This window comes from Gorilla gorilla, chromosome 1 (assembly GCF_029281585.2).
Source record: "Gorilla gorilla gorilla isolate KB3781 chromosome 1, NHGRI_mGorGor1-v2.1_pri, whole genome shotgun sequence".
NCBI lineage: Eukaryota > Metazoa > Chordata > Mammalia > Primates > Hominidae > Gorilla > Gorilla gorilla.
The window spans coordinates 193,676,614-193,690,703 of record NC_073224.2 but is presented as its reverse complement, the minus strand read 5'-3'; the positions used below and the strand labels follow the sequence as shown (position 1 = coordinate 193,690,703).

General features: G+C 50.8%; 1 protein-coding gene across 3 annotated transcripts in view; it reads left to right on the top strand.

Annotated features, from left to right (window-relative positions):
* Positions 1-9,066: 9,066 nt before the first annotated feature.
* The window catches only part of RAD54L (RAD54 like), a 30,692-nt gene continuing 25,668 nt past the window's right edge, over positions 9,067-14,090 (top strand). Inside the window, exons 1-3 of one of the 3 annotated variants that reach the window (XM_019017867.4) lie at positions 9,067-9,765; positions 9,869-9,955; positions 11,355-11,474. In XM_019017867.4, coding sequence (XP_018873412.3) covers positions 9,763-9,765; positions 9,869-9,955; positions 11,355-11,474 — 210 coding nt within the window. In that variant the 5' untranslated portion in view covers positions 9,067-9,762. The remainder of the gene's footprint in view (positions 9,766-9,868; positions 9,956-11,354; positions 11,475-14,090) is intronic. The other 2 variants (XM_055347914.2, XM_055347915.2) reach the window with 2 other exon arrangements.

The window sequence follows — 14,090 nt, the reverse complement described above, 5'->3', positions numbered from 1 at the left end:
GGGCACCTGTAATCCCAGCTACTTGGGAGGCTGAGGCAGGAGAATTGTTTGAACGCAGGAGGCAGAGGTTGCAGTGAGCTGAGATCATGCCATTGCACTCTAGCCTGGGCGACAGGGCAAGACTCCATCTCAAAAAAAAAAAAAAGTAGCTGGGTGTGGTGGTGCATCCCTGTAACCCCAGCTACTCAGGAGGCTGGGCTGAGGCAGGAGAATTGCTTGAATCGGGGAGGCGGAGGTTGCAGTGAGCTGAGATTGCACCATTGCACTGCAGCCTGGGTAACAAGAGCGAAACTCCGTCTCAAAAAAAAAAAAAAAAATTAGCCAGGCATGGTGGCACACACCTGTAATCCCAGCTACTCGGGAGGCTAAGGCAGGAGAATCACTTGAACCAGGGAGGCAGAGGTTGCAGTGAGTGGAGTTGCACCACTGTACTCCAGCCTGGGTGACAGAGCGAGACTGTCTCAAAAAAAAAAAAAAAAAAAAAAAGTAATACACCCAGAAACTGGAGTTGGAGTTTTATTATTATTCAAATCAGTCTCCCTGAGCATTTGAGGATCAGAGCTTTTAAAGATAATTTGGTAGGTAGGGACTTGGGAAGTGGGGAGTGCTGATTGGTCAGGTTGAAGATCGAATCATAGGGGGTCAAAATGAGGTTTTCTTGCTGTGTTTTGCTTCTGGGTGGGATGGCAGAACTGGGTGAGCCAGATTACTGGTCTGGGTGGTGTCAGCTGATCCATCCAGTGCAGGGCCTGCAAAATATGTCAGGCACTGATCTTAGGTTTTACAATAGTGATGTTATCCCTAGGAACAATTTGAGGAGGTTCAGACTCTTGGAACCAGAGGTTGCACAATCCCTAAACCATAATTTCTAATCTGGTAGCTAATTTGTTAGTCCTGTGTATTACTCCATTTTCACACTACTTATAAAGACATACCCACGAATGGGAAATTTACAAAAGAAAGAGGTTTAATGGACTTACAGTTCCACATGGCTGGGGAGGCCTCACAATCACGGTGGAAGGCAAGGAGGAGTGAGTCATGTTTTACATGGATGGCAGCAGGCAAAGAGAGAGAGCTTGTGCAGGGAAACTCCCCCAGATAAAACCATCAGATCCCATGAGCCTTATTCACTATCATGAGATCAGCATGGGAAAGATGCTGCTCTCATGATTCAGTTACCTCCCACTGGGTCCCTCCCATAACAGGTGGGAATTCAAGATGAGATTTGGGTGGGAACATAGCCAAACCATATTACCCCTCAAAGGCAGACTTATCCCCAGGCATGAAGGGGGTCTTTTTGAGAAAGGGCTATTATCAATTTTGTTTCAGAGTCAAACCATGAACTGAATTCCTTCCCAAAGTTGGTTTGGCCAATGCCCAGGAATGAACAAGGACAGATTAAAGGTTAGAAGCAAGATGGAGTTGGTTAGGTCTGATATCTCTCACTGTCATAACTCCGTCAGTTATAATTTTTGCAAAGGGGGTTTCACTCTGGCCTAGTCCTTTGAGTTATTCCTCTCAGATGTACTACACCTACATATGTTATAAACACCAGAATATAGTTATAGTGTTTGTTTTAACATGTCATATGTCTTTTAAAAAGAATTATTTTTTTAAGCCAGACTTTTATATTAACCAACAGAAGTTTCCTATATCTGCTGTAACAAATTGACACAAATTAGCGGTGGAAAACAACACAAATGTATTTGAGTTTTGGAGGTCAGAGGTCTAAAATACGTCTCATTAGGGTAAAATCAAGATGCTGGCAGGGTTGTGTTCTTTTTTGGAGGCTCTAATGGATAGTCCATTTCCTTTAATTTTCCAGGTGACACTGACTCCTCTGCCTCCCTCTTCCATTGATGAGGACCCTTGTGATTACAGTGGGCCCACCCAGATAACCCAGGATAATCTCCCCATCAAAAAGTCAGACAATTGGCTGGGTGTGGTGGCTCATGCCTGTAATCCCAGCACTTTAGGAAGCCAAGGCAGGTGGATCACCTGAGGTCAGGAGTTCGAGACCAGCCTGGCCAACATGGCTAAACCCTGTCTCTACTAAAAATACAAAAATTAGCCAGGCACGGTGGCATGTGCCTGTAAGTCCAGCTACTAGGGGGGCTAAGGCAGGAGGATCGCTTGAACCTGGGAGGCAGAGGTTGCAGTGAGCCGAGATTGTACCACCGCACTCCAGCCTGGGCAACAGAGTGAGATTCCATCTCAAAAAAATAAAATAAAATAAAATGAAAGTCAGACAATTAACAACCTAATTCCATCTGCAGTCTTAATTCTTCTTTGCTATGTAACCTATCATCTTCCAGATTCTGGAGATTGAGGCATGACTTTTTTTTTTTTTTTGAGACAGGATCTCTCTCTGTTGCCCAGGCTGGAGTGCAGTGGTGTGATCTTGGCTCACTGCAGGCTCAACCTCCGGGGCTCAAGAGATCCTCCTACTGTACCTCCCAAGCAGCTGGGACTACAGGAACAGCCCACACCACCACACTTGGATAACTTTTGTTCATTTTTTGTAGAGATGAGGTCTCACTATGTTGCCCAGGGTGGTCTTGAACTCCTGGACTCATGCAATTCTCCTGCCTGGGCTCCTAAAGTGCTGGGATTACAGGTGTGAGCCACCCAGCCTATGAATGTCTTTTAGATGCCGTTATTCTGTCTACCACATCCACATATTTACCATTTTTGGTGATCCTCATTCCTCCCTATAGATTGTTGGGTGTCATTTATTTTTATTTTTATGCATTTATTTATTTTTTTTAGATGGAGTCTCACTCTGTCACCCATGCTGGAGTGCAATGGGGCGGTCTCTGCTCACTGCAATCTCCACCTCCTGGGTTCAAGTGATTCTACCACCTCAGCCTCCTAAGTAGCTGGGACTACAGGTGCGCGCCACCATGGCCGGCTAATTTTTGTATTTTTAGTAGAGACGGGGTTTCACTATGTTGGCCAGGCTGGTCTTGAACTCCTGACCTTGTGATCCACCCATCTTGGCCTCTCAAAGTGCTGGGATTACAGGTGTGATCCACCACACCCGGCCTATTTTTATTTTTTGGCACAGGGTCTCACTCTGTCACCTAGGCTGGAGTACAGTGGTACAATCACAGCTCACTGCAGCTTCAACCTCCTGGGCTCATTGATCCTCCTTACCTCAGCCTCCTGAATAGCTGGGACTACAGGCACACACCACCATGCCCAGCTAATTTCTTTTTTTTTTTTTAAGACAGGATCTTGCTCTGTCACCCAGGTTGGAGTACAAGAGCATGATCTTGGCTCACTGCAACCTCCACTTCCTGGGGTCAAGCAATCCTCCCACCTCAGCCTCCCTAGTAGGTGGGACTACAGGCACACCCACCATGCCTGGCTATTTTTTGTATTTTTTGTAGAGACAGGGTTTCACCAAGTTACCCAGGCTGCTCCTGGGTTCAAGCGATCTGCCCACCTCTGCATCCCAAAGTGCTGGAATCATAGGGATGAGCCACCAAGCCTAGTCTGTTATTTTCTTTAGTGTGAAGAATTTTCCTTAGTATTTCAAGTTTGGTGGGGATGAATCTACTGTTTTTGTTGATTTTAAATTATATTTTGTTGTCTTTTTTTATTTTTTATTTTTTATTTTTATTTTTTTATTGATCATTCTTGGGTGTTTCTCGCAGAGGGGGATTTGGCAGGGTCACAGGACAATAGTGGAGGGAAGGTCAGCAGATAAACAAGTGAACAAAGTTCTCTGGTTTTCCTAGGCAGAGGACCCTGCGGCCTTCCGCAGTGTTTGTGTCCCTGGGTACTTGAGATTAGGGAGTGGTGATGACTCTTAACGAGCATGCTGCCTTCAAGCATCTGTTTAACAAAGCACATCTTGCACCGCCCTTAATCCATTCAACCCTGAGTGGATACAGCACATGTTTCAGAGAGCACAGGGTTGGGGGTAAGGTCACAGATCAACAGGATCCCAAGGCAGAAGAATTTTTCTTAGTACAGAACAAAATGAAAAGTCTCCCATGTCTACCTCTTTCTACACAGACACGGCAACCATCCGATTTCTCAATCTTTTCCCCACCTTTCCCCCCTTTCTATTCCACAAAACCGCCATTGTCTTCATGGCCCGTTCTCAATGAGCTGTTGGGTACACCTCCCAGACGGGGTGGTGGCGGGGCAGAGGGGCTCCTCACTTCCCAGTAGGGGTGGCCGGGCAGAGGTGCCCCTCACCTCCCGGACGGGGCGGCTGGCCAGGCGGGGGGCTGACCCCCCCACCTCCCTCCCAGACGGGGTGGCTGGCCGGGCGGGGGGCTGACCCCCCACCTCCCTCCCGGACGGGGCGGCTGGCTGGGCAGAGGGGCTCCTCACTTCCCAGTAGGGGTGGCCGGGCAGAGGCGCCCCTCACTTCCCCGACGGGGCGGCTGGCCGGGCGGGGGGCTGACCCCCCCACCTCCCTCCCGGACGGGGCGGCTGGCTGGGCGGTTGGCTGTCCCCTCAACCTCCCTCCCGGATGGGGCGGCTGGCCGGGCAGAGGGGCTCCTCACTTCCCAGTAGGGGCGGCCGGGCAGAGGCGCCCCTCACCTCCCGGACGGGGCGGCTGGCCGGGCGGGGGGCTGACCCCCCCACTTCCCTCCCGGACGGGGCAGCTGGCCGGGCAGAGGGGCTCCTCACTTCCCAGTAGGGGCGGCCGGGCAGAGGAGCCCCTCACCTCCCGGACGGGGCGGCTGGCCAGGCGGGGGGCTAACCCCACCACCTCCCTCCCGGACGGGGCGGCTGGCCGGGCGGGGGGCTGACCCCCCCACCTCCCTCCTGGACGAGGTGGCTGCCGGGCGGAGACGCTCCTCACTTCCCAGACGGGGTGGCTGCTGGGCAGAGGGGCTCCTCACTTCTCAGACGGGGCGGTTGCCAGGCAGAGGGTCTCCTCACTTCTCAGACGGGGCGGCCGGGCAGAGACGCTCCTCACATCCCGGACTGGGCGGCAGGGCAGAGGTGCTCCCCACATCTCAGACGATGGGCGGCCGGGCAGAGACGCTCCTCACTTCCCAGATGTGATGGCGGCCGGGAAGAGGCGCTCCTCACTTCCTAGATGGGATGGCGGCCGGGCAGAGACGCTCCTCACTTTCCAGACTGGGCAGCCAGGCAGAGGGGCTCCTCACATCCCAGACGATGGGCGGCCAGGCGGAGACGCTCCTCACTTCCCAGACGGGGTGGCAGCCAGGCAGAGGCTGCAATCTCGGCACTGTGGGAGGCCAAGACAGGCAGCTGGGAGATGGTTGTGGCGAGCCGAGATCGCGCCACTGCACTCCAGCCTGGGCGCCATTGAGCACTGAGTTAACGAGACTCCGTCTGCAATCCCGGCACCTCGGGAGGCCGAGGCTGGCAGATCACTCGCGGTTAGGAGCTGGAGACCAGCCTGGCCGACACCGCGAAACCCCGTCTCCACCAAAAAAATACGAAAACCAGTCAGGCGTGGCGGCGCGCGCCTGCAATCGCAGGCACTCGGCAGGCTGAGGCAAGAGAATCAGGCAGGGAGGTTGCAGTGAGCCGAGATGGCAGCAGTACAGTACAGCTTCGGCTGGGCATCAGAGGGAGACCGTGGAAAGAGAGGGAGAGGGAGACCGTGGGGAGAGGGAGAGGGAGAGGGAGAGGGAGAGGGCGTCATTTTTTTTTTGAGACAGAGTCTCCCTCTCGTCTTTTTTTTTTAAATTAAAGGCTGGGCACAGTGGCTGACCCCTATAATCCCAGCACTTTGGGAGGCTAAGGTGGGAGGATTGCTTAAGCCCAGGAGTTTGAGACCACCCTGGGTAACATACTGAGACCTTGTCTCTACAAACAATCAAAAAATTAACTGGGCATGGTGGTTCATCCTCGTGGTCCCAGCTACTTGGGAAGCTGAGGTGGGAGGCTTGCTTGAGCCCAGGAAGTCAAGGCTACAGTGAGCTGTGATGGCACCACTGCACTCTAGCCTGGATGACAGAGCAAGATCCTGTTTGAAAAAAAAAAAAGACCTACTGTAATGCCACATCATCTCAATGTAACCCATCATCTCAATATATAGAATGTTTTCATCCCAGGTTGGGCATGGTGGCTAATTCCTATAATCCCAGCACTTCAGGAGGCTGAGGCAGAAAGATTAGCCCAGGAGTTTGAAACCATCCTGGGCAACATAGTGAGACCCCCAACTCTACAAATAATTAACAAAATTAGTTGGGAATGGTGGCACATGCCTATGGTTCCAGCTACTTGAGAGGCTGAGGTGGGAGACTGAGCCTGGGAGGTCAAGGCTGCAGTGAGCTGTGATAGTGCCACTGAACTCCAGGCTGGACGACACAGTGAGACTCTGTCTCAAAAATTTTTTCTTATGCCCTTTGCAGAATTTTTCTCTGAAGAACAGCTTTTGTTCTGGCAGGCAGCTAATTTGGCTAGATTTTTAATTCCAAATCAATCATCTCCAGCAGAGGGCAGAAGCCAAAATCTTCACCCAGTTCTACCTTCTAGCTGCTGTTTTTTTTTTTTTTTTTCTTTTTTTGCTGGGTTTCTTGTTACCCCTACACATGTATACGTAAGCAGTCAACCAAGGAATTGGGAGGACTTGTCTTACCCAAATGTTGGGGCTCACCCCCTCTGCAATACTCTCCTTTTTAGGATTTCTCCTGTAACTTTTTGGTTGCTCTGCCTGCCTCAAACTCTGTTCCCTGACACCTCAAGGTAGTAAAGCTGTGTCTTCCCACTAGAGTTCCCACACAGGTAGTAACTCTGTGTCACCCAAGAGTTCCTTGCAGATTGGGGAATGCCCTAAGTAAGAGGCCACAGCTTTTCTAATCTCACCAGTTGCAGTTGTTCTTTAAGGGTAGACTTCCTTCTGGAGCCTGCTTAAATTTGGCCACTGTCCAGTGCCCTGGAATAATTGGTTTTTCAAAATATTTTTTTCCCTAGAGTTTGTAATTGTTATTTGTGGGAGGGTTAATCTGACTACATTTATTTGCTATTACTGGAAACTAGAACCAGAAATATTTATTTATTATTTTTGTAATGGAGTCTCGCTCTCTCGTTCCGGCTGGAGTGCAGTGGTGCGATCTCGGCTCACTGCAACCTCCCCTCCTGAGTTCAAGCGACTCTCCTGCCTCAGCCTCATGAGTAGCTGGGATTACAGGCGCCTGCCACCACGCCCGTCTAATTTTTGTGCTTTTAGTAGAGATGGGGTTTCACCATGTTGGCCAGGCTGTTCTCGAACTCCTGACCTAAAGTGATCCGCTGGCCACAGCCTCCCAACCGATTAATACTTAATTAAAACGATATTTCTCTCCAGAATTCTTTTTTTTTTTTGGGACGGAGTCTCGCTCTATCGCCCAGGCTGGAGTGCAGTGGCACGATCTCGGCTCACTGCAAGCTCCGCCTCCCGGGTTCACGCCATTCTCCTGCCTCAGCCTCCCGAGTAGCTGGGACTACAGGCGCCCGCCACCGCTCCCAGCTAATTTTTTGTATTTTTAGTAGAGACGGGGTTTCACGTGTTAGCCAGGATGGTCTCGATCTCCTGACCTTGTGATCCACCCGTCTCGGCCTCCCAAAGTGCTGGGATTACAGGCGTAAGCCACCGCGCCCGGCCCAGAATTCTTTGTTTTGAGATAGGGTCTTGCTCTGTCGTCCAGGTTGGAGTGCAGTGGCGCAATCTTGGCTCACTGCAGCTTGACCTTCCAGGCTCAAGCGATGCTTCCAAGCTCAGCGTCTGCAATAGCTAGGACTACAGCTGTGCACCACCACGCCTGGCTAATTTTTTTGTAGATATGCGGTTTCTCCGTGTTGCCCAGGCTGATCTGGAAGTCCTGGGCTCAAGCAATCCTCCTGCCTCGGCCTCCCAAAGTGCTGAAATTACAGGTGTTAGCCACCATGCCTGACCTCAGAATTCTTGATAAGCCTGTGAGGATGGCTTAAGCTATACTCAGGTGTGTGACCTTGTACAAGTTACTAGCCTATCTAGGCCTGTTTCCTCACTTACAAAATGGGGACAAGAACAAACCTACCTCATAGTCATGAGCATTACATGAACTGTTATATCTTAGAAGCTCAGAAATGCCTGGTGGTAAATGCTATAAATATACCCTTATCATTATTAGTGAGTACCTAGGTTGTGCATGCCACTGTTGGGTGCCTTACGCACATTAATTTACTTGTCAGAATAGCCATGGGGGGGAGGTACTATTATAATGCCACTTTAGATATGAAGAAACTGACGTTTTGAGAGATTGGATGATTAAATCTCTGACTCCAAACACAACGCTTCCTCCAACGCGGTTTGGCTTTGGAGAGGAAGGCAGCTTCTTTCAAGACACCCCTGAGCGAGAAAGTCGCGTCATCCGGGGGCTCCCACTGCCCGAGCCCGCCACGTGGCAGTCTGGGCCGAATGCCTCTCCCCACTTTCTGGGTGGGCGAGGCCTGACTCCAACCCCGGCCCTCCGCTCTAGACCTGGTACCACTGTAGATGCAATCCAAACTCCCAGAAATGTGCCGCCTTTCATAATCCCCAGCTGTCCACTACAGGTGGTAACTCCCCTGCTGCTCAATGTGGCGTAAATCTTCCCTTCCATAGCTGCGGGACCACAGCTCACCGAGCTGGGACAAACGCCCAAGACGGGCCGAATTCCAGTTCGCAGGTAGTAATTCCGCCCCGCCCCTCCCCGCTCCGTCGCTTCCAGTCCAGCTCTTTTAGCCCTGCCCCGCTCCTCTAGCCCAACAGCTCCCCACTGCTGGCCCCGCCCCTCCCCGCCCCGTCCAGCTCTTCTCGCCCCGCCCCGCTCTTCTCGCCCCGCCCCGCTCTTCTCGCCCATCTGCTCCCCGATGTTGGCCCCGCCCCTCCCCCGCCCCCCCGCCCCCGCCCCGCCCCCCGCCCCGCCCCTCTCTTCTCGCCCAACCGCCCACCTCTGTTGGCCCCGCCCTCCCATCTAAGTCACGCCTCCTAGTAGGTCAATTTAGCTTCTCCAGCTCCAGAGCCCAGACTCCTCATTGGGCGCAGCACTATTCCCGCCTCTTCCTTGGGTCGCGAGCGCCGAACTCATCGAACGCAGCCAATGGGTGATACGACGGCAGCGCGGCGGGAGGTTCGATTGACCCGGTCTTGGCGGGTCGGTGAGTCTTGGCGGCTGTTAACGCGCGCTTTGGGAACAGGAAGGTTGAGAGAGAGGTGCTGGGGTCTGCGTCTATCTCTGTCGCTCTTTTCAGCCCCTCCTGGTATTCCCCTCCTAACCTGGGTCTTTTACACGCCCGCGTGGCTTCCTGCTCGACCTTCCTGAGTCTGATCCTGGTTTCCACCTCCAGCCCTGGGAAATCTCCTTTCTCCAGACTCGCCCTCCCCACCCGGGCCTCGGACTTTCACCCCAGCTTCTCTCTCCTGGCCAGTGATTACCCACCCCCAATCCCACCCCGCCCCGCCGCGCAACTACCTCCTCCCTTCACCCGGACTGGGACCATCATCCCCACTCCACTCCGCCCAGTCTGGGACTCCACCTTCCTCCTCCCCAGTCCCACACTAATCTCTGCTTGGTCTCTTCCTCTTTGGCCTAATCCCTCGTCTCGGCTTACTGGGGACGGCCACTCTCACAGTTTGGGTCCAAACACCAGTTCCTGGATGGATTCCCGCCATCCATGCCCCCCTCTTTAATTAGCCGGTCCTCTCAATAATGTAGCAGCCCCCTCTACAGATTAGACCCTGGTCCTGCACTCTTAGCCGCTGCCTGCTTTTGACCTTTGGCTCATGGGTACTTGACGTTTTAAACTCCTAGGCCCAGGATGGTAAGTGTGGGCCTAGGGGAGACTGGGAATAGCCCTGGGTCAGGGTCTAGTAGGCCTAGGCTTCAGGATCCTTGCAGGCACTGTTTCTGTTCTCCCTTTACAGAGGAGGAGCTTGGCTCCCAGCCAGCTGGCCAAGAGAAAACCTGAAGGCAGGTCCTGTGATGATGAAGACTGGCAACCTGGCCTAGTGGTGAGCACTCAAGGGGACAGGGAAGGTGGGTAGAGCTGTTTGGACAGAAAAGAAGCCAGGACTTGGTTTCTAGGGTTACATAGCCAATTCCAGATGCCTCTTTTGTATGTTCAATAAACTTTTAGTGAGTACTTACTATGTGCCAGGCATTGAACAAGATTAGTAAAATCTTTATCCTCAGGGTAGTCACTAGAAGCTAATATAGCCTCAGTTTTCCTGGTGGGAAAAGATAAGCAAAAGAGCCAGTTGGATTGGACCTTTTGACTCTGCTTGGAAAAAAGGGCTACACAACAGCAATTAGCAGCCGGCTCTTTTGCTCTTTGTCCCCTGCCCAATGTCACAGAACAGTAGAGTGTTCTGGGCCTACCTTGGAGTCCTGGGCTCACTTGGGCCTAGGTCTGACAGGTTGTGTCCTTCCAGTCCTTGCTCATACTCAAGTACAGTATATTCTACTTTAGGTTGGGCCCTGGGCTCTGCTTCCTGTTTTGGAGGCTTGTTGGGGCTGGCTGTGGGCAGGACCTATGTAAACCAAAATAGATAGGACAGTGCAGCATGGACTTCAGAGAATAAGAGCAGTTCAAGAAGTGGGGGCTTGGCCACTGGAACTTCGAAGGAAGGGATCAGCTACGCAAGGACTAGAAGGCACTTTTTGGCAGGAGCAGTGTGAATAAGGTGTGGGGTAGCGGTGCTGGTGTTTGTTTCAGGTGTGTCTTACAGGATCACTGAGGCTTCAAATATCCTGGCAAGCTGGTACAAGTGTGTTCTTGCCTAATGGCTTGATGGGGCTTGCTCAATAGTTGTACCATGGTGTGCAAGGGGCTCCTCTACCTGTGAAGGAGGCACATTGGCTGCCCCTTGCCACGTACATGGGTCTCAGACTTGAACTTGGGGCAGCATTCTCTGCAGCTGGGTCTGCTGTCAGTTGCCGGTTGCTTCTGAAGATGCTTTAATTGCCAGTGTCCTCACAGCCATGGGTGGCCTGAGTGGGGAGTGGCCTCAGTGGCCTGGGAGTTGAAGGCAGCTGTATTCTTGCCCCTTGGAAACTCAGCGAAATGTTTGGTTGCTCCATCATTCCATGGAGCTTTTGGAGTGAAGCTTTGGGCCACCAGGACTCCATGCTGTTGGTAGACTTGCTCTTCAGAGGCCCATTTTATTTACCTCTTCCATTGCCCCGCTCAGTTTAGGCAGGTTATTTAACCTCATTAAGCTCTAGTTTTCTCACCTCTTAAATAAGGATAATAACTCTATATAATAGAGTTGCTATGAAGATGATACACTATGACATGTGTGAAGAATTTAGCACAGTGCCTGGCACTTAATAAGCACTTCAAGTGTTAGTTGCCATTATGGTGATTTCTGTGGTCTTCTAGACTTCACCTTTCCCAATTCTCTCTCCTAGACTCCTAGGAAACGGAAATCCAGCAGTGAGACCCAGATCCAGGAGTGTTTCCTGTCTCCTTTTCGGAAACCTTTGAGTCAGCTAACCAATCAACCACCTTGTCTGGACAGCAGTCAGCATGTAAGCCAGAACTGCAACCTGCATGTGTATGTCTGTGCCCAGTCACTCAGCCTAGGTAGACTCCTGTCCCTGTACACTCCCTCAGTGCTTTCTAGAGTGGCCAGAAGACACACATCTGTAGGGGCTTTGGACCTGCCCACAGCTGCTGGGGCCTGCTTAGAGAGGTGTGCCTGACTTGTGCCTGGTTTATAGTAGCTACATGGGCACCAGATATCAGATGGTTCAGATTCCTGAGGAAAGGAGGGTAAAGGAACTAGGATCCTCATGTCAGCTCAGACTCTGACTCTGTATATGACTTTAAGGAGTACCAGAGTCATGTATTTCCTCTAGTAAAGTCAAACTTAATCACCACCATGGCAGATTCTGTGCATTGCCTCATATAATTCTCACGTTTTAAGATGAGAAAACAGCCTCAGAAGGGTTAAGTAATTTGCTCAGAGTGGGTGGAGCAGATCTGCCTATCTCCAAAGCTTTTCCACTAAGCTTTATGAGGAATGTTTTGAAGGAAAAGTAGGAATACATAATGGAGATTAGTCATTTGTGCATTCAGCAAACATTTAAAAACAGTTTTGTGGCCGGGTCAGGTGGCTCACGCCTGTAATCCCAGCACTTTGGAAGGCTGAGATGGGTGGATCACCTGAGATTAGGAGTTTGAGACCAGCCTGGCCAACATGGTGAAACCCCGTCTCTACTGAAAATACAAAAATTAACTGGGCATGGTGTCATACCCCTGTAGTCCCAGCTACTCAAGCGAGGCATGAGAATCACTTGAACCCGGGAGGCAGAGGTTGCAGTGAGTCAAGATCACACCACTGCACTCCGGCCTGGGCAAGAGTGAGACTCAGTCTCAAAAAAAAAAAAAAAAAGACAAAAAACAAAACAACTAAATGGAAACAGTTTTGGGCCAGGCGCAGTGGCTCACGCCTGTAATCCCAACACTTTGGGAGGCCGAGGTGGATGGATCACCTGAGGTCAGGAGTTCAAGACCAGCCTGGCCAACATGGTGAAATCCCGTCTCTATTAAAAATACAGAGAAAATTAGCCAGGCATGGTGGTGCATGCCTGTAATCCCAGCTACTTGGGAGGCTGAGGCAGGAGAATCACTTGAACCCGGGAGGCAGAGGTTGCAGTGAGCCGAGATCATGCCATTGCACTCCAGCCTGGGCGACAAGAGTGAAAATCAGTCCCCAAAACAACAACAAAAAAACAACAGTTTTGTGTAATACTTGATAAATATAGATATATCACATAAGTTATAAAACACAAACACCCGTGAACCCATCATCCAGGACTAGAACATTGTCAAACCCATAATCCCTTTTCCCATCCCCAGAGGTAATCACTATCTTGAATTTTATCCATCATCTTTTGCTTTTATGATAGTTTTAGCATACATATAAAAATCACTAATACAGCCTTGGCAACAGAGTGAGACTCCACCTCAAAAAAAAAAAAATCACTAATACATTGTTTAATTGGTTCTTTGAACTTTAAAAAATGGTGTTGGGTGGGCATGTTGGTTCATGCCTGTAATCCCAGCATTCTGGGAGGCCAAGGTAGGCGGATAGCTTGAGCTCAGGAGTTTGAGACCAACCCAGGCAACATGGTGAAACCCCATCTCTACCAAAAATACAAAAAAAATTAGCTGGGCATGGTGGCATGTGCCTGTTGTCCCAGCTACTTGGGAGGCTGACATGGGAGGATCACTTGAGCTTAGGAGGTGGAGGTTGCAGTGAGCTGAGATTGGCACCATTGCACTCCAGCCTGGGTGACAGAGCGAGACCCTGTCTCAAAGGAAAGAAAATGGTGTTAAAATGGTGTGTAATCCTCTGGGACTGTTTCATTCAGGATTTGTTCAAAGTTGTCCTGTGTAACTACATGGCATAAGTGCAGTTGTGGGAGTGCACAACAGGAGACCTACAGGTCTGGAGATTGGGGAAGACCTGCCTCTGAGAGATGTGCTGTTAAGTCTTGAAAGATATGAGGGGTTAGACAGGTGAAGGGAGTGGAAAACATTCTAATAGAAGGAATAGCTTATTGGAAAGCCTGGCAGCAATAGAGGCAGGTACTGAAAAGAGTGTGGGGAGTTGGGGGATGGTGGTGAGAGATGAGAGTTGGAGAGCTGTGCAGAGGCTAAGAGTGGAAGGCCTTTCAGAAGCCATGCTAGGAGAGTCTGGACTAAGGTCACTGAAGAGCTTTAGAAGTGTTTTAAGTGGGGGTAGGAGGTGACAGCAGTATAGAATATTTGTTGGATGGGGAGAGACTGGAGGTAGGGAAACTAGTGAGAAAGCTATTGCAGGTGGCCAAGCAAGAGAGGATTATGGCCTGGACATGGGTTTTAGGGGAAAGGTGAATGGGAAGAAGTGGGTGGATTTTGAGAGATACTTAAAAATTACAAGTGGAAAAACTTGGGATTGATTACATGTGGGGAGAGGGAAAATTGAGGATGAAGTTGGGATTTTAGGCTTGGGCAAGGTAGATGGATGGTGGTGTCATTTGCTGAGATAGGGAACACAGAAGAAGAATGGCATTTGGTGGGAGGGAGATGGCAGGCACTGTAATCAGTAGGCCCATGAAGTTGAATGTATTATACAAAAGCTATTCTCTTTTAATAGC